The 26,194-nt window shown below is 43.3% G+C and overlaps 3 protein-coding genes across 12 annotated transcripts; 1 reads left to right on the top strand and 2 right to left on the bottom strand.

Moving 5' to 3' along the window:
* The first annotated feature begins 538 nt into the window (after window positions 1-538).
* cldn10d (claudin 10d) lies at window positions 539-2,302 on the top strand. Its single transcript, XM_047031122.1, has 5 exons — window positions 539-1,030; window positions 1,235-1,396; window positions 1,548-1,629; window positions 1,735-1,842; window positions 1,952-2,302. The coding sequence occupies exons 1-5, from the start codon at window positions 799-801 to the stop codon at window positions 2,139-2,141; spliced, it is 774 nt and encodes a 257-aa protein (XP_046887078.1). The 5' UTR covers window positions 539-798; the 3' UTR covers window positions 2,142-2,302.
* On the bottom strand, window positions 2,187-12,531 carry dzip1 (DAZ interacting zinc finger protein 1). Of its 5 annotated transcripts, none has more exons than XM_047031110.1 (19): window positions 12,362-12,531; window positions 11,570-11,664; window positions 10,478-11,068; window positions 8,676-8,760; window positions 8,215-8,351; window positions 7,943-8,056; window positions 7,745-7,855; window positions 7,581-7,643; window positions 7,347-7,475; window positions 6,938-6,986; window positions 6,785-6,835; window positions 6,452-6,511; window positions 5,754-5,956; window positions 5,358-5,547; window positions 4,931-5,072; window positions 4,241-4,716; window positions 3,437-3,558; window positions 2,903-3,062; window positions 2,187-2,791 (listed from the first exon to the last, which is right to left on the bottom strand). In XM_047031110.1, the coding sequence occupies exons 2-19, from the start codon at window positions 11,606-11,608 to the stop codon at window positions 2,709-2,711; spliced, it is 2,805 nt and encodes a 934-aa protein (XP_046887066.1). In that variant the 5' UTR covers window positions 11,609-11,664; window positions 12,362-12,531; the 3' UTR covers window positions 2,187-2,708. The 5 variants fall into 5 exon arrangements, with proteins under 5 accessions (XP_046887066.1, XP_046887064.1, XP_046887069.1 ...); XM_047031108.1 differs by having other exon boundaries at window positions 7,745-7,858; window positions 12,362-12,529; XM_047031113.1 differs by lacking the exon at window positions 12,362-12,531 and adding an exon at window positions 11,305-11,449 and having other exon boundaries at window positions 7,745-7,858; window positions 11,570-11,660.
* Window positions 12,532-14,179: 1,648 nt separating this feature from the next.
* LOC124474721 lies at window positions 14,180-25,838 on the bottom strand. Of its 6 annotated transcripts, XR_006956850.1 has the most exons (9): window positions 25,691-25,838; window positions 23,040-23,327; window positions 22,616-22,864; window positions 22,320-22,421; window positions 20,393-22,174; window positions 18,023-18,307; window positions 17,646-17,915; window positions 17,058-17,147; window positions 16,413-16,457 (listed from the first exon to the last, which is right to left on the bottom strand). XR_006956850.1 is itself a non-coding variant. In XM_047031116.1 (8 exons), the coding sequence occupies exons 1-8, from the start codon at window positions 20,466-20,468 to the stop codon at window positions 14,181-14,183; spliced, it is 948 nt and encodes a 315-aa protein (XP_046887072.1). In that variant the 5' UTR covers window positions 20,469-20,594; the 3' UTR covers window position 14,180. The 6 variants fall into 6 exon arrangements, 3 of the variants coding, with proteins under 3 accessions (XP_046887072.1, XP_046887074.1, XP_046887075.1); XM_047031116.1 differs by lacking the exons at window positions 22,320-22,421; window positions 22,616-22,864; window positions 23,040-23,327; window positions 25,691-25,838 and adding exons at window positions 14,180-14,212; window positions 15,207-15,281; window positions 15,961-16,026 and having other exon boundaries at window positions 16,404-16,457; window positions 20,393-20,594; XR_006956851.1 differs by lacking the exons at window positions 16,413-16,457; window positions 17,058-17,147 and having other exon boundaries at window positions 17,645-17,915; window positions 20,393-21,505; window positions 21,701-22,174.
* Window positions 25,839-26,194: the final 356 nt, after the last annotated feature.

The following is a 26,194-nucleotide window of genomic DNA, read 5'->3' as shown; positions in this document are numbered from 1 at the left end:
CCACATTTGAAATACACTACATTAATGTTAACCTCCTCCTCAGACCAGACTCCCTCATCTTTCTGCCTGCCTTTGAGGACGAGGAGTCAGGGATGGGTCAAACATCCAAAACACTGTTAACCGTCATGGACACCAGAATGTACAAACAAGCTCCACCTCAGCAAAATGACGCCAGATGATACTGTTATGATGGTCTAGTATGCTTGGTGATATTATCCTCTTAAAAGTTACTATAATAACACCTATACAATAACATCAGGCAATAGCATACATGGTGACAGCCTTTTTGAACAGGTGTATGACTTGAAACTGATTAAATTAAAGATCTTCTTTAGTCAAATCTACATTGCTCTGATTTAAGAGTACAATGGTTTTCCCAGATCAGGTAAGTTACACCGCACATCATTTTGTCACACTGTGTTCTGAGAGAAACGACTATGAGGGCTGTTCCAAGTCAGACCACTATGCGAGTGTGGAGAGGAGACTGGGAGCTGGCTGGGACAAGGCCGCACCCTGAAGCTATCTCTCCCTGAATCATGGGAACAGAGATGATGCTTACTGAGCAAAGCCCTGTGTGATGAGCCACGAGATAAGCCAAGGCTCAGATATCCACAACCAGCCACCAGGAACCCGTAGGACAGCGTCGTGCAAACCAGACCTCACTCACTGCAGACAAGACCCGACTCTTACGTACGGTTCTGTCCTGTTTGAAGCCAGCACTTCAACTCACATCTTGTGCTGCTCCTCACCTGCTTTCCCTGGCCTCGGAGCCCCTGGGGTGAGCTCAAGCTTGGCGCCATGAAGTACCGGACGGTGGTGATGTACATGGAGATTGGCTGCTTTGTCTCCTGCCTGTCTGGGTGGATTCTAGTGTGCTCCACCCTGCCCACGGAGTACTGGACCTTCTCAGAGGTGGGCACAGTCGTCCTCACCACTGCCAACTACTACGCCAACCTCTGGAAGGACTGTGTCTCCGACACCACGGGTGTCTCTGACTGCAAAGAATACCCCTCCTTGATGGGGTTGCCAGGTAGGCTTGATTTGTAACTTTTTAAAATGTATCGGTTTAGTAGGACTAGGTGAGATGAGGGGATGGTTAGGTTGAGTCTGTTTTATGTCCCTTTAATCGTTATTTGACGATTATATACGACCCCATCCTGTTCTGGTTGTCGCTCACTTGAACAAGGTCTGGTCTGGTGTCCACTTCTCTGTAAGCGCATCCTCTTTGTCTCAGTGTTCCTCCACGTGTGCAGGGCTCTGGCCGTCTGCTCCGTCATCACCGGCTTCTTCGCTGCCGTCCTCACTCTGGTGGGCATGAAGTGTACCAAGATAGGGGGGTCAGAGATCGCCAACGCCAGGGTGACCTTCGCGGGTGCCATAACCTACGTTGTGTCCGGTGAGACCTGTTTACGAAGGAGAGGGACTTTGTTGAACCGTGTGTGTGTGTGTGTGTGTGAACATTGTTAAATGTGGGCTGGAATGTCAAATACTTTTGTTGAGCTAATTGAGTGTGGATCGACATTACAAAAGCCTGTTTTGCTTGCCAGGGTTCTGTGGTCTAATCACCTACTCATTGTGGGGTAACAAGATCCGGAGAGAGTTTGTGGATCCAACTTTCCATGGACAGAAGTATGTCGATGTTGTCGCCGGGGAAACTGAACCAACAAAAGATCATGTTGTTTAGTGTGAAACTCTGGGGTGTCTCACTTGGCTGTTCTTGCTTCCTTCCTCCAGATACGAAATCGGAGCAGCCGTCTTCATCGGCTGGGGGGGGTCTTTGCTGCTCATCTCTGGGGGGGCTGTCATGAGTTACTTCTCTGGGAGGGAAGGTCTCCACCTCACGTAAGACTTCCTGCTTTCTCTGTGTACGACGGGATCCTCTCGACCCAAGGTCCACTGTATGTTGAACCTTACGCCCATAACACGTCTTTCACGTGCTCTGAATTCGCAGTTCCAACAAAAAGGCCGGCAGGCCTGCTACGTACGCCACCGCTCGGACCGTGGGTACCAGGCGCACATACACGAAGCCGGCCCTGTCAAGAGTCCCCGTGATGCCGCCTCTGTACCCGGGGGGCAGAGACAGCAGGAGGAGCGGAAACACGAGAACCATGAGGTCCTTTGGCAGAGATGACTTTGTGTGATCTGTGATGGCCTGAGAGGAATTTTGTATCTAGATAGGAGAAAACAACTGTAAACTAGTGTGTTTATTTAGTAAGTGACAACAGTACTGATATCGTGAATCAATACGATTTGTTTTGCTGCTTGTATAAATATTTTCAATATAAAATCGCGTATTCACTTTCGTTCGCAACAACTTAATTGCGTTGAAAATCTCAAGTACAAAACTGACAACACACTACCACGTACAGTACCACAGGAAAAGGTACCTCACTTGAATGCAAAATCCAAACGTAAAAAGACAACAACCGTTATATTCTCTATATAAAAACGTAATACTGAAAACTGCACAAGGCAGGGGATAACTATCACGTCAGTTAGCACTGCAATGGGGTCCTGAGCAGAGGAAAACATCCTTATTATTGGAGAGTAGACACGTTCCTTGATACATATACAATTCATCACAACAGTAAGGGAAGAAATATGTCATTCTTTGTATTTCAAAAGCCGTTTTATAGACATTGTTTAAGCGCCTGAGGCCTGTAAACCTATGCTACCAGTCAAGCATATATATATTGCTTGTTATATTGCTATATATCATCTGTGTCACTGAAGTCACTGACTGAAACCAGGCTGCTCTTCAGGGTGCTCCCCGTTCCTGTTTCACTGAGACCTGAGGAAACACAAACACAGCCACAGATGAATACCAGACAGCATACACACACATACAGTGCAAGTATTGAACCCTTTCCTGTGGTGAGCTCATTGACCAACATGTGCTGACCTCTCTTTCCGGTGGAGGTGCCCCACACGCTTGTCCCGGACGAGTCCAGGCTCTTCCTCACGGGAGCGGGGCCGGGCGCCGCTTTGGACCCTTCCGGAAGGGCCAGGTCCTCCAGAGAGGACACGTCCCAGTCCTCGCTGCTCTCGTCCATCTCAGTGTACTAGAACACACACACACACATAAACACAGAGAGGGAGATGGGGGAGTGAGGGCCGAGGCTCAGGTTACAGCAGGGTGAAGACCTCAGCATGTTTCCCTGCGGCGTCCTCTTTCACTGGCCTCTGCTGTGCGAGTCAGAAGATCGCCCACCCGGAGCAGATCTCCTGTCTGAAGGTTTCGCCTACATTCAAACTGAAGCCTCGATTTTTTGGCTGAGCAGCAATCTTCAACACATATAAATCCGTTTATTGTACAAGAATCATTTCCTGTAGCATTCCTCAGCGCGGATTGGCTTCTCAGTTCACACAGAAAGGAAAGACGCCCGTCGCCTACAGCTGGCATTGCTGCGTTGACGTGAGGGGCAGGGATCCTCACCTTGAGTTCCCGTACCACATCTTTGCTCTCTGGTAGTGTGCTCACTCCCCCTACTGGCTTCTTTGGTCCTCTGTCAGCCAGCTGCTTCTCAAGGCTTTTTGTCAAACCCTTGACCAGGTTGTCTGGAGAGACAGTCAAACGATGGCAATCGTCAATGTATATCCACCATAAAGCTGAATACTTTGAATGTGGCAACGTTCTTTCTATTTGATATGTAGATTTTCTATACATATGTGAGGTTGTCTCTGTGGTCAAGAGGGTCGCTGATGATACACATATAGATTGGAGAATGTGCTACTTTCACCTTTGGAAAGAGCAACATGCAGAAAATAGTACAAACGATGAGTGATGACTGAACCACCTGTGTGTTGTTTTCCCTGTGCATTAAGTTGTGAAATGGGTACCGTTTAAGGACGTGTTGTGGTGGTTACTATATTTGTGCTGTCCAGCTCATGTATATAATGTCCACCTGAGAGACATGTTTCTCACTCATGCTAGCCAATCTGTTGTGGATGATCCGACGTCGTTGCTAATAAATGAAGCCAACCCTTTTCTAATTGTAGTGCCTCTGTCCGGTCTACCTGTTAAGAGATTTCATCCTTTCACTATTTTTCTTATTTTACTTATTGTGTGAGTGTGTCTATGAAAGTGAGTATTGTTTTAGAGGCTGCACAAGTACATTTCGTCGTATAGTTTTACTGCACAATGACAAATAAAATCTAATCTAATTCAGGTTGTTGCTGTCAAAAACGGGAAGCGTTGTTAACTGTCAAAAAAAGAGGAAGTCCTTTTGGAAGTTCTTACTGTTTGTCGTTTTCCCCACGTTGCCATTCTGGTCGGTGTAGTTCTGGAGCTGCTGCAGGTCGATCTCCTCCATCTCGCTCCCGTCTGTCCACTCCCCCTCGCTCTCCACCGCAGTCACGGCCGTCCTGCCCGCGTTGACCGCCGTCTTGTTTTTGTCGACTACACGGCCTTTTGGCTGCTGCGGGGTTTTGGGCGGTGGAGGCTGGGTCTGGCTCAGGTTGCTACGAGTCGTCTTGGCATGGCTTGGCCTGGCCGGTGTGGGCTTGGTGTGGGTCGGCCTGGCCTGGATGGGCTTGGTGTGGGTTGGCCTGCCCTGGCTGGGTTTAGGTTGGGGCTGCGTGGTCCTGGGTGGTGGGGCTTTGTGTTGAGGGCCTCGTTCTGGTCTCTGTTTCTGAGGCTGTTCCTCCTCTTCCTCCTCCTCCTCCTCCGTCTCCTCCTCGTCTTCAGACTCCTCGTCTGAACTAAACGGAGGTGTTCTTGGGAGACGGTACCCAAAACGTCAACAAACAACGACAAAAAAAACTCTCAAACAAAACACAACTGACATTCCAGGCACACATATTACCGAGCAATTGATGAAATAAAGTAGTAATGATAAGATGCAGACTACAAGAAGGAACTTTTCTTCCCCCTTAAAATGAGTCAAGCAACATGTGCCAAGTCACAGTTGTGTCAGTGAAAGTGCCATACCTGGGAGTGGAGGTCTTGGGTAGGGTGCTGGTCTTGGTCCGAGGGGCTGGCTGAGGGGGCTGCACCTGCTTGGCCACTGGCCCTGACATCACCTGTGTGACCCTGGAGGGCAAGCTGCTGGACCGCGCTCTGCTCTGAGTCACTGCGGCGACAAACACACGACAACAACAGAATTGAGCCGCCAAGTTGGTCTGAGATCATCTGAGACTACAGTGGGATCCTGACGAGATTAAATGACTCATGTTCTCAAAGCTGCTTACGGCTGAAGGGTTACAGAGACTTGGCTGACACTCTAACTGCAACCACAGAGCACGGCAGAAATATCAATACTGACCCTGGTCAACCCGACGGCACACGAAAAGAAACACTTTTGGGTTTGACACAAGAAACAATAACTGGCTTTCTTCTTTGTGGTGGTTTCTGGTACCTTGAGTCGGGGTCCTGGGTTTGGCCTGCTGCCCCCCCGTCTTCTTTCCCTTCAGTCTCCGCTCCAGGGTGTGGGCCACCTCCTTGCGGTGGCGCCAGTAGCCGGGGACGTCCCTCGCGACGCTCTCCCTCTCCAGACGCACCTTGGCCACGAGGTCGCTGTACTCCCTGTTCCGCAGACCAGTCAGCCCCTGTCACAGGATGGAGGTGTCAACCCATTTGTTTTTCCAAGGCTAAGACACGTGACGATAACCTGATGTAAAAATACCCAGTAGCTTATGTGTGTGTGTGGGGGGGGGATCTTCATGTACGGTAAAGCTGTTGTTTTGAGTGTTTCTGGTGTGGTGATTAGGGAGGGGTGAGGCCGGAGGGGCTGTGTGTGGGGCTCAGTGCGTACCGCTCGGACTCCCAGGGTCTCCAGCTTCTCCAGGAGTGCCTGCTCCAGAGCGGGCCGCAGCTCCCTCTGGATGTCGGGGATCTTCCTGAGCACGCGCGGGGTCGTCACGCTCGCCGCCGCCTGCTTCCTGGCTTCCTGTTTCTGCTCGGGCTTCTTCACCTCCGGCCTCGTGGCCTCTGGCCTTCCGGACACGCTGCTGGAGTCTGGAAGAGTGACATGTCCAATTCAGCGAAGGATGTGGGGATCTGGGAGAATTACTGACTGGAGATGTTCACACAGCACATTCAAACGCCGGCTAGCTATCTGACTGTCCATGCAAGTTGCACAAGCACATTTTCAAATATGTTTACGCAAAAAGGATTGAGACTAGTCGGCCTCTGTTTTGTTTTTTTGACGAGGCAGGCAAGCGTGAAAAGGATGATGTCACGGGATGAGTTTGCGGCTTGTCTTTTCTCGCCCACGTTTCCATGCCCTCGGGTGTTCCCTGCACAGCCATGGGAGGCAGGAACAGCATCCGTAGAGGGACAGGCGGAAGGGGACAAGTTCTCGTTGCTTTTAGTCATCAAATGGGCGACTTCACGAATGCTCGCTGATTGGACAAGGCAGGCTTCACAGACCGGACCAGGCCGACACCTCCATGCAGAGCTGCATGCATTCAACAAGACGCTGCTGCCATGCACACACACGCACAATTTTACCTTTCTCCTCCTCTGACATCTCCTCTATTGGATCCAGTTTAGTAGCAGAGGGAGGCTGCTCTGATTGGACAGCACAGGGAGGTCAGAGGTCAAGGGGGAGTGGGAGTTAGGGGGATGGGAACTTGAGGATGGGAGATGGAATGCTGGTGCCTCTCTTTGAATTCCGTAGGAAGTTAACTTTGTGCTGTTCTGGCCTGGATGTGTGGATGTGTGAAATGACCACTCCAAGCACGAAGCATGCAACTATGACAAATATTATTTCTCATTGCAAGAGGAAAACGAGGCCAGCATCATGACGTTTGCGTTGGTAACAATGTTATTCTAATAGCTTACCAGACATCACTCTTTTTGGTTTAGGTGCTGGTGCTGGAGCAGAGACTAACACTGAAACAGAAAAAGAGGGTAGCCATTTACTGCATAATAATTGACACTTCAGAGGAAAATAGATATCTAATCATATAAATGCAATGTAAGGAAACTCCATACCTGGAACTTCAACCACTTTGGTTGGTGGATTCAAAGAAATGTGCCTTATCTGTAAAACAAAAGCATTATTTTAGAAAAAATGTATACCTGTTAACCATTAGACCTAACATACCTAACAACGCAGTTGTTAATTACTAAATGCTTCAACTGTTTAATCGTATGAGCTAAATATCCATCCTCTGTTAGCATGTGTTTAAATAAACCCCATTACATGATCCCATTATCTAGCTGTGCCCTGTGTATCTGTATCAAACCGCGGTTGTGATCATTAACGATCTACACATGTCCATCTCCCGACATGACTCCCAGTCATCGTGACCGAGAGAGGCCACACGACTCAAGTCTGGTGTCCCCCACCTCGCACCCCACACCTCCCTCCCCCAGAGGGGGGGGCGTGTGAGGAGCTAACCTGTTCCCTCTGAGCCACGATGGTGAGCTCCTTCTCCTGCAGCCGCTGGCTCATCTCCTCCCTCTGCCTCAGGCCCCGGTCCAGCTGCTCCGACAGCGACGACTGCATCCTGCTCAGCTCCCTCTGGAGCTGGGAGGGAGGGGAGCGAGCACATATCACACCGAGAACTCAGCGTTTGATTTTTCGATTGCAATATTTCAATGGCGACACCTTTGCGTCAACATCAGGACTGACCTCGGCCGTTTCACTCTCGTGGTCCGCTCTCATTTTCTGCAGCGCAGATTCCCATTTTTTGTCCTGTAAACAAGTTGTATTTTGATTCGTCACCACCCAGAGTTTACAATGCCGGTCCTGAGTACAGGTACAGTCTGTGACATCACTAAAATGAATGAGCACACCTGTTGCTTGATCTGTTGTGTCAGCCTGTGGAGAGCTCTGTCCTGGTCGTGGTCTCTCTCTACCTGACGAGGAGCCACACTGAGGTCCGGCTCCTGACGGGCCACCTGAAGCTGCTGGAGGAGAGGAGAGACCTCCGTCAAATCATCACATCTTGCACAACAGAGCCACATTGACATGTCCAGCGGCCCCTTGGCAACCTGTGCGTTGTTTCTGTGGAACATGTCCAGCTCCCTCCTGATGCCACCCGTGGTATCCTGGAGTTTCCGGTCCAATCTCTCCAGCTCCTCGTGCATGGCCGCTTGGTCTTTCTCCTTTGGGAGTAAAAGACAATCAGTTGTCAAAAAGTAGAGAACACTTTGAGCTGGCCTGCACAGATTGTCTGAGAGCTGTATGTATGTCTTTACATTCTGGGACTTACGTGACATCCGATGTTTACTATACAATGTGCTTTAGACCATGTGTCTCTCACCTGAGTGGTTTTGGCCCGCAGAGCTTGTTGCTGCTGGTTGACCTCCCCCTTCAGGCTAATAACCTCCTCCTTGAGGCTAACAACCTCCCCCTTGAGTGAAGTTATCTGATGTTTCCTCTCACTGTCTGACCTACATTCTGAAACAGGCAACAGATGATGACATATGAGATACAAAAATGAGAACCTCAAACAGGAAATTGTATACAGCTTTCATAGGGCAAACAAATACAAAGTTAGCTTCAAAACGTTTGGCACATTTCACAACTGTTCAACATTATGGAGGTAGGTTCGGCCCTCCTGGATGGTCTGCAAAACAGATGTGGTTGTTTAGACTGGATTTCTAGCAACTTAACGGGCCGGCTGACTACCTATAACTAGAGCGTTGTCTCCCTCTCTTATTCTTTCGCTCTCTCCCTTTCTCTCCTTCTAACGTGGCGATCAAGCCTGGGCTGTGGACTTACGGGAGTCATACTCCTCTGGGTGACGACGCTGCATGTGATTTTGCAGAAAGGAGGAATTCATGAAGGCTTTATCACAATGTTGACACTGGGGAAACAAAAACACAAAAGGAACACATAACTTAATTACACCTGCGTTCACATGTTAGTCTCACAACAGTTGCAGCTTGTGGAGGCAATCATGTGTCCCTATTCAGCCATTTGACTGTGGTCAACATTCAAGGTCAACAGTCGAGGGGTTGAAAATATGATGAGAAATGTGGAATTGTCTCCCACTACTTTGTTACAATTTGATTCATGAAATCAATAAACATTCAGTGACAAACAAGTAAGCCTAGTAAGCTTCACAGAGCAAGTATCATGTAGAATTACTATTTAAACAAATAAAGGAGATATGGGCCTACGGGGTTTCAAACTTTTCAACAGACATCAAATGTGTCTTGAGCAATAAGCTAACGCCCAAACAAACATCTGTGAGCTGTGTGCTGGGAGTTTCCTAGGAGACAGAACAGCATGAATAACGTTGACTCCCACCCTCTGGCTGGTGTCGGATCAGCCAAGCTCACTGCTGGAGTGACGGTGGCTGAGTGCATTACACTGTCGCTGCAGCGCATCACACGCTACATTTAACCTCCGCCGCACCACCCGCCTGTCTTCTGGGCCCTCATTCAAGTTTAACCAGATTGCTACTGATACCTTGTAGAAACATCCAGTCATGTCTGGGTGTTCCGGCCGTGCTTTAGGCATGCCTTTTCCCTGCAAACCAGCTATAAAAGAGCTCCTTGTTTGACATAATCGCATTGCTGGTCTGGAATAAGATAGGAAATGATCAATGAAATTGAATTATGTCCGCTCTCTTAAAGAGCCTAGGGTGCTAGTGTGGACTTAATTATCCTTTTTTGATGTGTAAGAAATGGGGGGGGGGGGGGGGGGGGGGGGGAGGGGTTAGGTCATTTTACAGCTTATTATAGGAACCTCTAATAGCTTATGTTGATGGCTGAAAGATAGGCTCGGACTAAGTAAACGTGAATGATTTCCCTTCACCAATAAAAAGCTTACCTACGGACAGCACACCGTCACTCATTCTGAGCATGTGCTAATCTATCAATATTTGATCTTTACACAGCATCACCCTTTCTGCTATCATGCAAAGCTTTCACCTAGCAACAATGTAGCTCAGTCACATGTAACACTAGATGTTGCCTTGGCAACAGCTGGGCCCGGTTAGTAGGCTACTTGGAGAAAATAGGACCGGTTGTTTTCACTACAAACATGACAGGCTATGTCTGCTTTTTCATAATACAACGAAAACAAAGGTTACTGTTGTTGCAAAGAAAATTACACTTGTCTAGAAATTGACTGTGGGAATATTTGAGGGTGGGGGAAATGTTTGGATCAGTCATCTTGAGGGCTGCTCTTAACACCCGTTTGTAAGTGGATTAAAAAACATTATTGGCCAGCTGACACCATCTGCTCAGTTCCAAATCCTATTCCGCGCGTCTAAAAAACAAGGCCGCTAGTTCTGGAACTTGCCGGCCAATAATATGAACCGTATTTTGTGTTGACCAAATAATCTTATTTCCAACAGAGCCTAGTGAAATGAAGGAAAACAAATGATCCCGCTTCCCATATTCACCCATTCTAATCAAACTGACAAATGAAGAGAACAGCTGCTCTGAATACAGCCTGGGGAACAATGAGAGAGAGGGAGGGGGCCTTTAAGAGGCGTGGGGGTGGGGTGCCTACGTACTGAAATGAAACACAAATGGCTACAGACAACCTGGAGAGGGGGGACCGTTTAGTACCTTGTGGCAGTTGGTGAGACGTGAGGCGAGCACGTTCTGGTGACTCTTAATGATCTTCTTCCTGTGCCTCAGCTCGGCTTTCAGAGCCGTGATCTCCTCCGCCTGCTTCTGCTGCTGGGCCAGAACCTGGTCCCTGTCGAGGCCCGCGGCCCTCAGCCTCTCCTCCGCCGCCTGCAGGCTGAGGGTCAGGACCTCCTGGGAGTGCAGCAGGTACTCCACAGTGAGCTGGGCCAGCCTGAAGAGCTTGAGCAGGGCCGGGTCCACGGGGCTCTGGCAGCGCGAGCAGCGCTCGCCCTCCACGCTGCAGAAGGTCACCCCCTGGACGTGCTCCTGCAGCGTGAGGAAGTCCAGCTCGCTCGCCACCAGGTCCACGTCAACGGCACTGACGCGACGCCAGTCCACGCTCTCGCGCCGCTGCCGGAACTTGAAGGGGGGAATGGTGGTGGAGGAAGAGGCGGACATGGCGGGAGGTGGTGGTCCGCTGGTATAGGGCTGGCTCAGGGGGGAGTTCAGTAAGGAGGGGATGCCAGCTGAAGAGTGAGTCCCCTGGGTCTCTCGCGTATAGGGATAGTATATGTTGTTGTAAAACGGCTGAAAAATACATTCTGGGTTATTTTCATCGACAGACATGAAATGTGTGCTACATGCCTGCACCCTATAACAATCGATGATTAAAGAGTCATCACAGCACAATGAATGTACTAGGGTAAAACAGCAAGGATTCCTCTAGTTCCCAAATTAAAATTAAGCATCAACAATTAGATCAAATAACCAGCACGTTTAAGCACAAACTTCGAACAGTGAAAACTGGTTCGACGGTAATCTACCTAATTTCGAAGATGTCGCCTCGAAGCCTGGTTCGCCTTACCATCTTGGATTTTTTGTGCCTTCATAGATGGGAAATGACAACGAGTCGGTCTCCTTATACTGGTGCCGCCCCTTTCAACGGTGTGCGACAACTCAGTTGGGCGTCTTCTCGATCACCATGGAAATACAAACAGGCGTCCCAGATTGATGTGTCTGGCCCTGGACTAACTGGCTAGCTACACATGGCCCGAATGTTGTAGGTAAAACAGCGTCAACTACACTTACCGCTAGACACTCTACATCAGCCAAGCCCAGCAGAAGCATCCTCCAGCCCGTTCCATTGCAGTGGCATTCGAGTAGCCTAGCTCTGCGTTACTTTCCTGGGTAAAATTGAGGACTTGCTATATCAGCTGTACTAGTACAGTACTGTAGAAGTTGAGGCTAAGTACGAACAGTACTGTAGGACAAAAACGTAAAATGTTTAATGAGAACAGAGGTTAGCTAAGGCCACACTTTATAGCTTTTAACACTGCATTGGCACTGCAGCTTTTGTTGAGGCTGTACTGTATACTGTAGCAGCTAGCCTAATGCTATTGCAGTAGAGTCGGGTACCTTTGCTGAATTGCAAGTTGGGACAAGCTCAATCTTGCCAAACAAAGACGAGCAGTATTGTCTTTGCAGGCTGGCTACTGTACCGACTACTGTAGTACAGTACTGTACCTTACCCACTAGCAAATTCAATAGCTAGATAAAAAAAAAAGTATTTAATCGTTTGGTTGGTTCAAGCTCGTTCTTATCTACTCTTCAGTGGTGCTATCTAGTTACGTCTGTCACACTGCACACAAGTGACGTTAAATCTATTTAGTTATACAAATTCTACTACATATTTATAAAATATAACAGTCATCATTGTCATGCTTGGTTCAAGATACGAGTACTGTAGAGCTAACAGTAGTGGATAGACTAGTCTAACTTGCCACAGTAACTTGTTGAGCGTCGATCGAAGTACATCTAGATTTTTTACTCAAACCAGTTAAAACATCACCTACAACCAAATATACAGATTTCATCACTCACCATGGTGTTTTAAATGCCCATTTGTTGTTTTATTGTTAGCTCTACAAATCCCAGGAGTTGAGCTTCAACGGTTTTTTTCTCCTCATGGATTTTGTGACCGTGACGTAGCTGCCGAACACATTCCTGGAGTCTGCTCATGTTATGGCCCGAGTTCAACCCACTCCAACATTAGAAATGACAAGATGGTTCGATTGGGCTTTTTTAGGCCTACTTGTGTCAACTAGGTTACGATTTTAAAATTGCAGACCAATTCCAAAGAAAAGCTTTATCCCCTTTTTATTCGTATTTGGTCTCTTGCTTTTGACTGCATTTTCTACTGGAGAATGGTGTTATGCTATGCTAACCTAATGTCTTGTAGTTAACGTGTAATGTCTCCTTATTTAGCACTGTTCTTGTTTTGATTTTGTATTTAGGCTTTCACATGAAAAGACAATCATTGTTATCCATTTTTATTTAAAAACATACAATAAACATACATTAAACACACGTGTGGATGTACATATATATACATAAACAATTTTGATACATACTTTGAAGGATCATTTTTATTTAAAATGTTTTGGATGTTTGCAGTAGTTGACACTTATATCCATCACTATAATGTAATTGATCCCAAGTCATGTAACACAATATAAATATTGATAAACACCACTACAATGAAACTACACCAAAACTATTTTCTGTTCTTTCCCGGTGTTATATACTCACACAACACTCATCCTACTTCACACCCCGATTTCATCCTCATCCTTTAAGCTTGTACATCCACACACATACAGCACAGTATATACAGCATATATACAGTTCTTATCAAAAAGCTTTAACTGTGGGTGAAGCATTATTTTTAAGTATGAGTATTTTGGGTCTTCCTCAAACGCTGGAAGTCATGATTCACCAACAAATTACAAAAATACCTATCATACCTTTGCAAAGATTTCTCAGACTCAAGACCAGGAATTATGACTTTAGTTTATGAGTATTGCACAAAGGGTTCAACAAAAAATGAAATATAGTTACTTTTTAATATTACCAAAGGCACTATCTCAAAACAAGTCAAAAATGAACTTCTTTGAAGTACATATAACTTGAGTGAAGAAGACACTGTGGAAAAAGAAGGGCTGGTTGTTGGTTCCCTCCGTAAGCAAGTATAAATTAATAGAAAGAAACTAGTTTGCAGTTAAATTGACAATTGAAGAAGTTAACTGTCTGTCAATTAAAATGTTGAAAATGGCAAAAAATGTACATTATACCTGTAAGGCACACAACCAGTGTCAAGCAAAAGCATGTATTGCATGGCAGATTGACAACATTCATTCTTATTGTTATTGTTATTGTTATTCTTACTTCAGTGCATCTCAGGACACTTGAAGCTGAGAGATGGAACATGCTTTAACTACAGAGACATACTGATAATGGCTTGCAAATGAATGAACCCTTGTATTAGAGACCAACTATCAAAGAAATATATAGTTGCAACCCAAATTGCAGGCAACCATTGTTTAAAAAAACTGCAATTTGACATTTTGTCTGACCTTTTTGTTTTTGTTTGATTAGGATTAGTATAGAGTTATATTAGAGCCTCTATAAGAGTGATGGGCATGAAGGTGAGAGCATGAGAGTGGTTCAAGTCTCTTCTTGGCAATGTTAAGAATATGCTCTCAGTCCATGCAAAACCATTCTTACACAACCCAATTCTTCTCATGGCTTCTTTTCTTCTGGTTTTCAATTTTTTTATGCTGCAAAATAAATTTATCAAATAAAAAACTTAAAGTCACACATTTAGTTTCTCTCAAATAGTTACTTTGCTGAAATACTTACATTAGTTGCTGTTTCCATTTCTTCCTTCCACTCCTACAGGAAAACACACAAATAAACACAAAGAAAAGCAGAGGCAATGACCTACTGTCTAAACACTATTTTCACATGATGAATGATACTGGCAAAATGGACAGAAATTCTTAAATTGCCGGACAATTGACCTGGAAGTCGACTTTGTTAAATCAGTGATATAACTGAATGATTTGGGAATTCCTCTGCACAATCACGATTTTGCTATATAATCCAGCCTGCATGTTTTCTTAGGCCTACTTTGTCATAGCCCATGCACAAGATGAAAAGAAAATGTAGATACTACGTGTCCTTGCTTGCGCCCAGAAATACATTTTGTTAAATTAATTTAAATGATTAGGTTCCACAAAATTCCGTTATAACAACTTCAAACCTCAGTAAATTAGTTGCATTATTTATTGGTTGTCCTGCTACTTTTGTTAGTTTCAAAAAGATCAGATAGCCTAGATAGACCCATTCAAAGCTTTAAACAACTCTAGATTTGCAGGCTCTCTTGTAGCCCAAAAGTTACTGTACAATATATTTTGACAGTGAGCTGTGAAAATATGACACTGTGCAGATCTGCATCCATTGTAATTCACTATTTGATGTAAGATTGATACCCTCTATGAGAAATGTGCTAAAAGGCATCTTTTACAGTCTAAATATAAGTGTAATGGTAAACTTGTTGAATGGGAAACAGCATTAAGGAATCATTTAAAATAAATGGCTAATAAATGCCAATAACCTAACACATTGGCCATAGGATGTATTTTCAACATTGGCTGTCAATTACACAGACTGAGTCAATCAATGCCTCAAACTGTCCAGCATACAATACAGACCATAGGCTGTATTTGTTCCACATCCGTACCCATCAAAATAATTACAGTGTCTGAAATCTTACAATTGAAAAGGATTTGATCTTTTTTGTCCATAAAATACAATTGAAAATAAATTCCTACAGACCCTCAGCAGTTATGCCAACTGACATGCCAATCAACACAATGCTACTCACCTCCTTCAGTTGGGTTAGAGTGAGTGTCGACTACTGCATTAATAGTGGAAGAAGCAGGGTCTTCTGGGCTAGAAGCTGCATTTGCAGGCAGGGGAAGGGACAACTGATTTAGTATGAGTAGTTTGCTTAAAGTGTGCATGCATTGATTAATGTCAGCTTAAAGAAGAGCAAAATATAAACACATAGCACATTAGTTCACTATGGACTTGTTATTCTGAAGCTGCAGGTTAATTTCCATCCTCTCAGACCACACACCCTTCCTTGTGAAAAATTGTGTGACATTGTATATATATTGACAGTGAGCTGTCAATATATGACACTGTGCAGACATGTATACAACTATTTGATGCAAGATTGATACCCTCTATGAGAAATGTGCTAAAAGGCATCTTTTACAGTCTAAATATAAGTGTAATGGTAAACTTGTTGAATGGGAAACAGCATAAAGGAATCATTTAAAATAAATGGCTAATAAATGCTAATAACCTAACACATTGGCCATAGGATGTATTTTCAACATTGGCTGTCAATTACACAGACTGAGACAATCAATGCTTCAAACTGTCCAGCATACAATACAGACCATAGGCTGAATTTGTTCCATATCCGTATCGATCAAAATAATTAGTGTCTGAATTCTTATAACTGAAAATGATAGGGTTTTTTTGGTCTATAAAATACAATTTAAAAGAAATTCCTACAGACCCTCAGCAGTTATGCCAACTGACATGCCAATCAACACAATGCTACTCACCTTCTCCAGTTTTGTTACTGTTGAGTAGGGTTACTTTATTGTCAGGGGGGGCTTCTGGGCTAGAAGCTGCATTTGCAGGCAGGGGAAGGGACAACTGATTTAGTTTGAGTAGTTTGCTCAAAGTGTGCATGCATTGATTAATGTCAGCTAAAAGAAGAGCAAAATGTAAACACTTAGTACACTATTTCACTATGGACTTGTTATTCTGAAGCTGCAGGTTCATTTCCACCACTCACAGACTACACACGTTTCATTGTGAAAGTATGTGACATACTGTCGCCCTTTCTTTTCTCCTGTCTTTTTCTTTCTTTTGCTTTTTGGATTCCATGTTTGAGTCCTGTTTGTCACTCCTGAGTCCTCACACACTATTCACTGCTAGCAAAGAAGTAACTTTCATGCCTGTTTTGGGATAGTCGGTTTGATTAAATCTGAAAAGAACGTACCAGTTTTTGGAGATCTCAAAGACTGGAAAAAATTATTTCTCTTTTCCCTAAGTTCTGAAAGGACACAAAAACATGACATTATAGGATTTTCACTGAACAAGGTAAAACAGACATCCCACTTGTGAACACTTCATCTGACAGGGCCCGGGGTCATCATAAGCATTCACTACACCTTTAAGAAACCATTCATAACACTTTAACAATAGTTCATGTGTTATTCCTAACAACCGTCAATGCACTTTTCAATATCGTTTGAAGCAGATGTTCAGAATGAATCACTGAACAAAATGGCAATTTGACCATCATGATCCAAAAGGTACAACATTAGCAAGGGATAGACAATTGATCAGTGGACCAGCATTCTCTAAGACCTTGAAACACTGACAACACAGATGTATACAGCACGTCTTATACCTTGACAAAACCAGGTGTGTGTGTGTGTTTGTTAGAGGGTAGAAATGAAGGTATATTTCAGATTTCATCTAGCAAAAATAAATGATTATAATATTGCACTTTTACTTGCAATGCATGGATAGATAACACTATACTTACTCACACATAAATGTGTTATTAATTGTAAAGGTCTAATGAATGCATTTGAAACCCACATTTAAAGTAATGTTACCTTTGACTTTTAACTGCACATTTACTCACGTGGTATAAATTGAGATAAAAGAGCCAACACTAGCAGAGGCACACCCACACCAGATGCAATTCCAAGTCCAATTCCAAGTCCATTTATTCCTAAACATATAGTAAAACAATAAATATTTTCACATTCAAGCATTAAGTACAAAGCATATCAGTCAGTATTCCAGTGCTGCAGCTTTCAAATAACTTACAAAAGTGAGCATTGAGCAAAAATGAATCAAATATTCAAAAAAGTGTACAAAATAAAGCTAGGGATTCAAGTGTTTGTTGTCAATCTTTTCCCCCTGAAGTTTTACAGGACTCTCCTGATAGGTTTTACACATGTTTATTCTCCAAGGACTGGTCCTGCTGTTTTATGATTTATTCTGGGACAGGTCAACTCACATTACGTAATTGGTAGTACAAAACATTTGATTAAAAAGTCTGGACAAAGAACAGCCAACACCAAAATAATTTATGTTCAAAAATATACCCCTATATATATACTGACATTCTATATCTGAAGGCTCAAAACATATAATCTATCCAATGTCGTTTCTCAAACTTAGTAACATTTATTAATACACATATTTATACATGCACATCACTTACCTTTGTTAACTGTATAAGAAGCTTGCTCTTCACTGATTGGATTCTTTATCTTGCAGGTGAATGTTTTACCACGATCTATGTCATTGATATCCCGGTATTTGTCTGAACTAGGCTCCATTGTTCCTGTTTCCACTTCCCAGCTATAGGTGACTGGCTCAGCATCAGTGGAGTCTGGTACCTCACAGGTGAGACGGCAGGTATGTTGTCTGATGTCACACGGTGACACACCGTCTTCTGTTGTTAATAATATTTTTGGGGTAGGGACGGAACCTGTGAATGCACAGTTGATGATTATGGCATCTTATGTCACTCAATAAATTGTATTTAACCCTTGTGTTATCACTGAGCAATGATGTTATATGCACAAGTACACTTACGGATAACAGCGACGGTGTATGTTGCATTCACTTCACTATTGACTTCCAAAGTGTAAACCCCACTGTCTTTTTTGGTTAAGTCAGTAGTTTCCAACTGTCCAGTTGCTTTATTCAGTGTTGCTCTATTTTTAAAATCTCCATAGACATCAATGTCTTCAGTGAAATTAGGATCATATTCTATCACCTTATTCGATTGGAATTTCCAAGTGATGGAGGAGCCAGGCGGAGGAGGGGAGCCTTGTTCCAACTTAAGCGTTCCTCCTAGCTTAAAGTATTTTGTCTGACCTGGAAAAACATACATTGGAATTTTAAAAGAGCCTTGTAGATAGGCAACAAGGTATATGTGTAGTACTAGCAGTTCAGATGAATCCATGTTAATACATGTAATAAATGTCAGACTGTTTGTGTCAGTTCAGGGTGAATTGCTGTAGACCAGAATGTATTTACATAGCACCGGATGATGTTTGGATATGTTGGCATGTGTGGCTGTGTTTGGAAAACAAAGACATTTTCGCCTCATTGGCTCATAACGTTTTGAGTTATGGTGAATTGGTATCACAGGCAAAGTTGATTGCGAAAAGTTGATAGATGCTTTAATTAACCTTTATTTAACCAGCTTTGTACCATTGAGATAAAAAAAAAAAAAACATTTTGAAGGGAGACCTGGCAGCAGTACAAAAACGTTTCTTAAAAAACAGGGGTTAAAGTGAAAAAAAATCCTGAGCCGGAAGTTTTTAGAAGGGTGGGGGTTTGTCTTCTGCTAGTTTTCATTAAGTAGTCATGTTCCGCAATAAATGCGCACAAACGTATCTGTAAGTCGCAGACACGGCCAGTCTTAAGGCACCGTGCTGGGTTTCTGGTGTTACGTCCCTACTGGTTTCCGAGCTAACTGGTTTCCAGCATCTAAGTGCAGAGCTAAGTTTAAACCCTGAATTACACACATATGAAGACAACAGACAGGCTCAAAGTGCAATTACATCTCAAATGCAGGGGTGAATACAATCCTATTATAAATTAAAACATTAACCAATTTCAATAGACTCCATGGTCTTAATAATGCCCTTAAATTCATTTAGAGATGGCCTAACTAGTTTAAAACCTTTCTGCAGGCTATTACAAGCAAATGGTGCAGAAAACAAAGGCTTTGTCTCCAACTCAGTCCGAACTTTAGGAACAGTCATAATCATAGTGTTTTTTCAAAGAGAACAAACTTTAAATTGAGGATTGATAGTAACATTGCCACTTGTAATGGCATACAGAACTAGCCTGGCTCTGCCCTCCTACGTTCTTCCGCTCAATTTGGATTTTGCTTCTGTACAAATGAAATGTACGAGGGTCTGGTTAGGACCAGGCTAATTCAGAACGTCTCCAGCTAAGGAATGAATAACGCCACAGCCCAAATACATTGTTATTAGTTGTAGCCTATGTTGTATCAAGGTATACATATATTTTTTTTCACATTTAATACTATTTTTTTAATTGTGGTTTTGGCTTTAAATAGGCCTACACTTTCGTTATTTTAACGTCTACGACGTGCATGCAAGTGTTTCAAATCAAAGTTAGTTTCAGACAGGGAGGACGCGGACTGGAGCCCATTCACGAAGCACAAAACTAAAGAGGATCAGTTGATGCACGTTCTATGTTGGTATTATTAACGAGCTGTGGTCCAACTTCTACAAAACGTCCATCTAAAAAACTAGCGGACATTATCTCTAGCTCATTAGCGATATTGTTATTCAATAGAATTGGCTTTGTAAATTGTGGACGGAACCGTTCGATACTAATGCAATGCTAGGCTAGTCTAGCAATGCCAGCTAGAGCATTGCTAGACTAGCCTAGCATTGTAGATAAGTTAGCTACCAGCAGTGTAGCTAGTAGTATCGAACTGCTTACAATTTACAAAGCCAATTCTATTAAATAACACTATCCACCAAATTGTATGTCCAAAGCGTAGCCTATTAATTATGCTGATGGTTTGCTCTGTTGTCGCTTCTAAACATAAAAAAGGGCACTCTAGTCGGGGAAAAAACACTTCCCCATTACAGAAACTAGCCTGTAGCTCAGGCCTGCAGTAACTGTGCTAGTATGTGAAATGAAAGACCTAAGCAAAGCTTAACGTTTTTGTTGAATTACGAAGCTCTTAAACATAGGATATAAATATATGTTAAATAAGGGGTAGTAGTAGTTTAGTAAATGAAATTAATTGTTTTGCGAATTCGACACATTTCCAGTTTAGTGAAAGGTATCTCGGCAAAATGGACAGCACTCTAGCTAGCATAGGACAATTGCCCGATACCACGGGCAAGGCGTGTAGCATGTACCAGTTCTATTGTACTAGTGTATGTCGGTAGTTATTTCAATTTGCGTTACCTGAAACTGCGTTTAGACCCACCGCCATTCCCATGAAAAAGAGAATAGGCCAAATGCCTCTCTTCGATTTGCCCATATCGAAGTAACTAGTGAATTAAATGGTCCCTTCTTCCACACCCAACCGCTGACTACAGCAAAGGACGATGGATCTTAGCTTATTATTTCAAGAAATGAAACTGAAAGTAAGGCTGAAGGACGTCACACCCTTCCAATGATTCATTAAAAAAACAAACATTTAATTGACAATCACAAATTAAGTGGTAACCATTTCCATAGATTAACAGAATCATAACCACAAGAATTTCAATCATACAATGTAATATGAGAATAGGCTGGTAGCCAGATGCAATGCGTCTAAAATACATATATAGCCTAGACAATATTCCTCCCACAAGCTCTCTTTTTATTCAAATCAATCTCTATCGCACCTGCATTGGTCTCCATTTGTTACTTTGCACGTATGCAGGTAGGCTATGCACTATTAACTAGTGTAACTGGTTTTAAATGGTCAAGAGCTGGTTAAAAGGACCACTTGGGTAATGTAACAAAGTGTCCGATCACACTATCTTTATTTGGGGACAGTACCATCCTTGTTCAAACTTCCATATATGACAGTGTCACCTGTCGGCCTAGCTGTATTATGTCTTCTTACTGATGGCTTTGGGGGCACTGGTGGTGGGGAACGCGGGTTGGAGGGCGGAGGCGATGATTTGTGACAGCTCTGTCTTTGTGAGCCGTTCTCCGAGGGGTTGGTGGTTTTTCCTGTTCCACAGTGAGTGCTGGCTTCCGCATCTGTCTGCTGCTCATCGGGCCTTATTTCAGGCAACAGGCCCTCTTGTTTATCCTCACATTCAGTTCCACCTCGACAGCTTTCCACTTTTTCTTCCCTCTCTACTTCAAATCCACCCGTATCCTGTGTTCTTACTTCCTCTTCATCTCCTTTCTCTTTATTTCCTTCCTCATGCACCCCCTTTTTATTCTCTTTGTCATCCCCATAAACCTTTCCTCCCTCCTCTCTATCCATACCCCCTTCCTCATAGTCTAAGCATCCCTTCTCATCACTCATCTCTCTCTTTTCTACCTCATCCTCACCTACCTCTTCGTAATCTAAGCCTCCCTCCTTGATACTCAGTTGTCTCTTTTCTCCCTCATCCTCACCCACCTCGTAATCTAAACCTCCCTCCTTGATACTCATCTCTCTCTTTTCTCCCTCATCCTCACCCACATCTTCGTCATCTAAGCCTCCCTCCTCGATATTCATCTCTCTCTTTTCTACCTCATCCTCACCTACCTCTTCGTAATCTAAGCCTCCCTTCTTGATACTCAGTTGTCTCTTTTCTCCCTCATCCTCAACTGACCTTCTTGTAGCTGGAAACCAAACAGGTGACTCTTGATAATTTTGCTTCGCATAGTTACCCGTATCAACGTCTGACTGTTTGTCCCCGACAAGCATTAGACAGGGGCCTCTGATGGAGCCAGGTTTTCGAGGAGGCTTCGGTGGGGGCTGCCCTCCAGGAGAAAGTGGTAGGGCTAGTGTAACATTTGAATTCTGTGTTCCAGTTTTCTGCTCCAGCAACATCTGACGGTCCTCATCCTCTATTGTTCTCGCCTCCTCGCTGTTCAGGTCGACCTCGTTTACATCCTTGACATCCTCTATTTTACTGGGTATACTTTGGAACCCCTTTCCAAATGGCTCCTGGTTTCTCTCAGCCCCGTTTCCTCCTGGTCCTGGGATGAGGCTGTCTGCCCCACCCCTCTCTCCACATTGATTTATTCCTTTGCCTGGATGCACAAAATACAGAGAAATCTGTAGTAACAGTTATTAAACACAACATTAGAGTGATACAATATGACAAGTCTTATAGTAGGAGATACACATTAGAGAGCAGGTTGGTCTTTAATGCTTTTTGATAAAGCTCGGGTTTACCTTTTCTTTTATAGATGAACACGCCAATCAAGAGACCGACAAGGCCAACCACACCAACAAAAACCCCAGTAACCATATTCACGTAGGTTTCCCTCGACAGTTCTGTAACACATTATAATATGAATGTAAACATCTGAAGACTGTTATGAAAAGAATGTCGTGTTATCAAAGTGCATTCCAAACCCCAAACATGAGTGTATTGTTCTCCTAAAATATATAGAGCTCATGTATAGCTTCAAAAAACCTATATAAAAAGGAAACTCTGTAATGCTCTGTTAAGTGTTGGCTTTAGTTACCTAAAGGTGGGCAGTCTTTAGTGTAGAATGACTGGGTCTTCTCACTGACAGGGTTTCTGGCCACACAGGTGTAGTTGTCTGAGCCTGAGGAATGACTGCTAAAGCTGGGTCCCCTTTCCTCTTGACTCCAAGTGGTCTCCTCCTGGCCAGGGCCTTGCCATTTGTACTTGACCTGTGGACCCCTTGCTCTGCAGCTCAGTGTAGCTATGGTGTTGTTGAGCTCACAGCTGATTTTAGGCTGCACAGGGTCTGTAAATGGACAATTAGTTTTTGACAGAGCAAAAGTTAGTTACACATTCCTTCAAATATCCCCTCTTTCCATTGTACAACTGTGGAAGTTAGAACATGATTTTATCTCAGGTCTCTCCTCTCAAACCTGCAAAACTGGTTTGATGTCAATGGTAATTTAGAAAACAACACTTACCCAAGACTTCTATGTTCTGGTTAAAAGTCTTTATTTGCCCATCAACCACTCCCTCTGCTTCATAGATACCACTATGTTGATCGGTCAAATTGTTGATGGTAATTTGTCCAGTCTCTGTATTTAATTCTGTTCTTCCCTTAAATTCTCGAAAGTTTTGAAAATGTCCTGTTGAATCCCATTCAACCGCCTTGTGACCATGGTGTTTCCAAAGGATCTCTTTTAAGTCTCCTTTAAATTGAGGATTGATAACGACATTTCCACTTGTAAGGGCATACAGGACGTCTCCAGCTAAGGCATGAATAACGACACACCCAAAATACATCGTTATTACTTGTATGCTGTATCAAGATATACATTCTTTTTTTGAACAGTTAACCCTTTCCTGCCGGACCATTCAAATATGGGTCGAAAAAGACCCATAGAACCCGCCTTAATAACTTTGCCATCCAATCACCGATTTTATTTCTGAAAACTGCCAGATATTCATGACAACTTAAGCTCAAAGCACATATCATTGGTTAAGGGGTTAGTGGGAGGGGGAAATAAATCTATCGTCTGCAACGGCAGCCATTGTTTTCTGAGGCGGAGCCAGAGCGGAGACCATGGGAGATTGCCTACAGTGTTAGATATACAGCTTCGAATTGAAATCGGAGACGATATTATGAGTTAAGACAAGTTCCTTAATATGTGTTGTCAATATTGTCTATTAAAAGTCTCAACTTTTTACTTACGAAGAATTTGTTTGTGGGAGTGACGCGAGTGTTTTCAGGAAAGAATGACGTGTCCGGCTTGGCCGTTTGTGACAGGCAGCAATGACGGTAGTAGCACTGTTTAGCTTCGATTTGAGCAGATTTCTAAAAAACTTCGAAAAACAACATTAACTAGGTAGATTATGTATACTCTAAGCCAGGGGTGTCAAACATACGGCCCGCGGGCCGGAACCGGCCCCCAAGGAGGTTCGATCAGGCCCGCAGGATAATTTGAAAGTGGAAAAAATGCATAAAAGACATGGAATTAATATTTTTAAATCGCTGTAATTCATGGATTATCCGCTAAGGGGCGCACTCTTTCCATCAGAGTAGAAGACAAGCCGCATCACTGAGACAGACTGAAAACAGCAGACGGTATCAATTAATACCTTGGTCTCTACTAGGGATGGGCGAACGATGCCTTGTGAAGCTTTGGTGGTTTCTTCCGGATTGTGCCGGCCCAAAGAGCCGAACTATCGGCGCTTTGAAAATGAACAGCGTCATCTAGCAGCCGTTTAAACTGGCTGAATGAGGCGTAGTGGTTGTCTCCGACGGTAGACTACCCTACGTTATTCAATATTTAATTAAGGCTACATGTGTTCATTTTGATCTGATATTAGTGCTCACACATTAAAATGTTGTGATACATCCGTAGGCCTTTAGAATTATGTCATTTTCTCACAGTAAAAGTTAAAGAATATCGTACGAGATTCACTGGACTGGGGCGCGAACTTGGGATCCCAGATTTGCATTAACAATATGTAACCGTACAACGCTTTAACCAACTACACCACCGAAGAGATCATTACTTGTTAAAGCGGTTGGACGGACTTTATACGATATGGTCTTTATATCAATTAAACTAGATAACACAGAAGAAAGACATGATATTTTGGTTATTTATAGCAGAGTATGGTATAATTTTAATGGTCCGGCCCACTTGACATCTCCCTAGGCCGTATGTGGCCCACGATGCGAAATGAGTTTGACACCCCTGCTCTAAGCTAAATGTACATGCCTTGTTTGGCCAATTCGGTCGATTGTGGAAGAAACTCGAACGTTTTTTACTTATCGAGAGGAGTATCTAGCCATAGCGCTAGCTGCTTTTAGCTGCTTTTGGGACAGGATAATTCCGGTTTCCCCCATGTCTCCACTAGTCACAAGAATGGTCATAACTTTTAATCAAAATAAGGTATTTCTAATCTGTCTTCTGTTCTACATTGCCCACAGACTTGTGGATATTCCACCTACTCAAAGTTTTTCTCTATCTTGTAATTAAAGTGGTGACAAATTCAGTTGTCTGATGAGGTATGGTGGATGGAGAAGTTTTTGTTCAAAATATCTACCTGAAACCACTTTGATAAAATATGATTTGCCTTAAGTAATCATATATTCATTTACATGATAAAAATCCCCTAGTTCTCCTCTTCAAGATGGTATAAACAGTTAAGGTGTATGATTTTATATGAAAATCCATAAAATATGAATATTAATATGCATATCATATTTCAACAGCATATGGAATGTTCGGAATTTTGTATTAGGCAGTAAAGGGTTAAAGGCATTTATTTCACTAATTAAAATGTTAGGCTATAGCCGCAAGCTACTCGACAGTCTGTTAATACAACTGCATAGGCTTGCGCTAAATTGTAAAGTTTTAGTCTCAAACTCATCTGCAGATCGACTCATTTACCTACATGTAGCCTACGTAGCTACATTAAATGTACGTTGTTTTCTTCTTCGAAAGGAACATTTGTTGATCTAGAGAAAAATCAATGATACAAGCTACTCGGACAGAGCTAAGGAAACTCCAGATACCGCGTCATTAGTAGACAAATATGGTCAGAAAGTCGAATGAATGACATTTCCCTTAAATCCAATTGCCCAGGTGAAAAAACTTACCGATTAATTGTTCAAGTAATACAGAAAAAATAATTACACCCGAAATCCATTGGAAATTCATGATCTTGTTACTTAAAGTGAAAGTGAAAATCACCGTCAAAACGTCTTGTTTTCATGACTATGAAGATAGCATGGAAGCGGAAATCCAATTGAATCAGGTAATTTGCATGACATGTCTTTGAATGAAATGGCACCTGGCCAGCGGCGGTTCTACACAGGGGCCTACAGGGGCCACTGCCCCTGTAAAAATGTCCCTGGTCCCCCCCGTTTTTTTTTTAACATGTTGTTTTTCTTCTTCTAGTAGGCCTAGTCATCATGATATGAGGAATGGACATTTCAGCCTTTTTTGTCCCAGTAAATAAAAAAGTTAACGAATGATATCAAGGTATTGACAGAGCTGAGGAGCTGGAAAAGGGAGAGCCAGAGCCGTTTGTATGATTTTAATGTAAAGCTAAATTAAAGTATTTCATGTTTAAATATCACTTGTCTCAGTTGTTTATGTGC

The sequence above is a fragment of the Hypomesus transpacificus genome, chromosome 12 (genome assembly GCF_021917145.1).
Source record: "Hypomesus transpacificus isolate Combined female chromosome 12, fHypTra1, whole genome shotgun sequence".
In the NCBI taxonomy this organism is placed as follows: domain Eukaryota; kingdom Metazoa; phylum Chordata; class Actinopteri; order Osmeriformes; family Osmeridae; genus Hypomesus; species Hypomesus transpacificus.
Note: the sequence above shows the minus strand (reverse complement) of the source record. Positions and strands in the feature narration are given on the sequence as shown.

Bases quoted from the DNA above. Each gene is read 5' to 3' on its own strand.
- cldn10d (XM_047031122.1), top strand. From the start codon at position 799: ATGAAGTACCGGACGGTGGTGATGTACATGGAGATTGGCTGCTTTGTC. The intron at 1,031-1,234 runs GTAGGCTTGATT...TCTTTGTCTCAG, and splicing joins CTCCTTGATGGGGTTGCCAG to TGTTCCTCCACGTGTGCAGG. The intron at 1,397-1,547 runs GTGAGACCTGTT...TTTGCTTGCCAG, and splicing joins CATAACCTACGTTGTGTCCG to GGTTCTGTGGTCTAATCACC.
- dzip1 (XM_047031108.1), bottom strand. From the start codon at position 11,608: ATGCTTCTGCTGGGCTTGGCTGATGTAGAGTGTCTAGCG. The intron at 8,761-10,477 runs GTACTAAACGGT...TTGTTTCCCCAG, and splicing joins GTCTCACCAACTGCCACAAG to TGTCAACATTGTGATAAAGC. The intron at 5,073-5,357 runs GTACCAGAAACC...TTGTCGCCGCAG, and splicing joins ACCCAGGACCCCGACTCAAG to TGACTCAGAGCAGAGCGCGG.
- LOC124474721 (XM_047031116.1), bottom strand. From the start codon at position 20,468: ATGGGCAAATCGAAGAGAGGCATTTGGCCTATTCTCTTTTTCATGGGA. The intron at 17,916-18,022 runs GTAAGTGTACTT...GTGCATTCACAG, and splicing joins ATACACCGTCGCTGTTATCC to GTTCCGTCCCTACCCCAAAA. The intron at 17,148-17,645 runs GTAAGTGATGTG...CTATATGTTTAG, and splicing joins TTCTTATACAGTTAACAAAG to GAATAAATGGACTTGGAATT.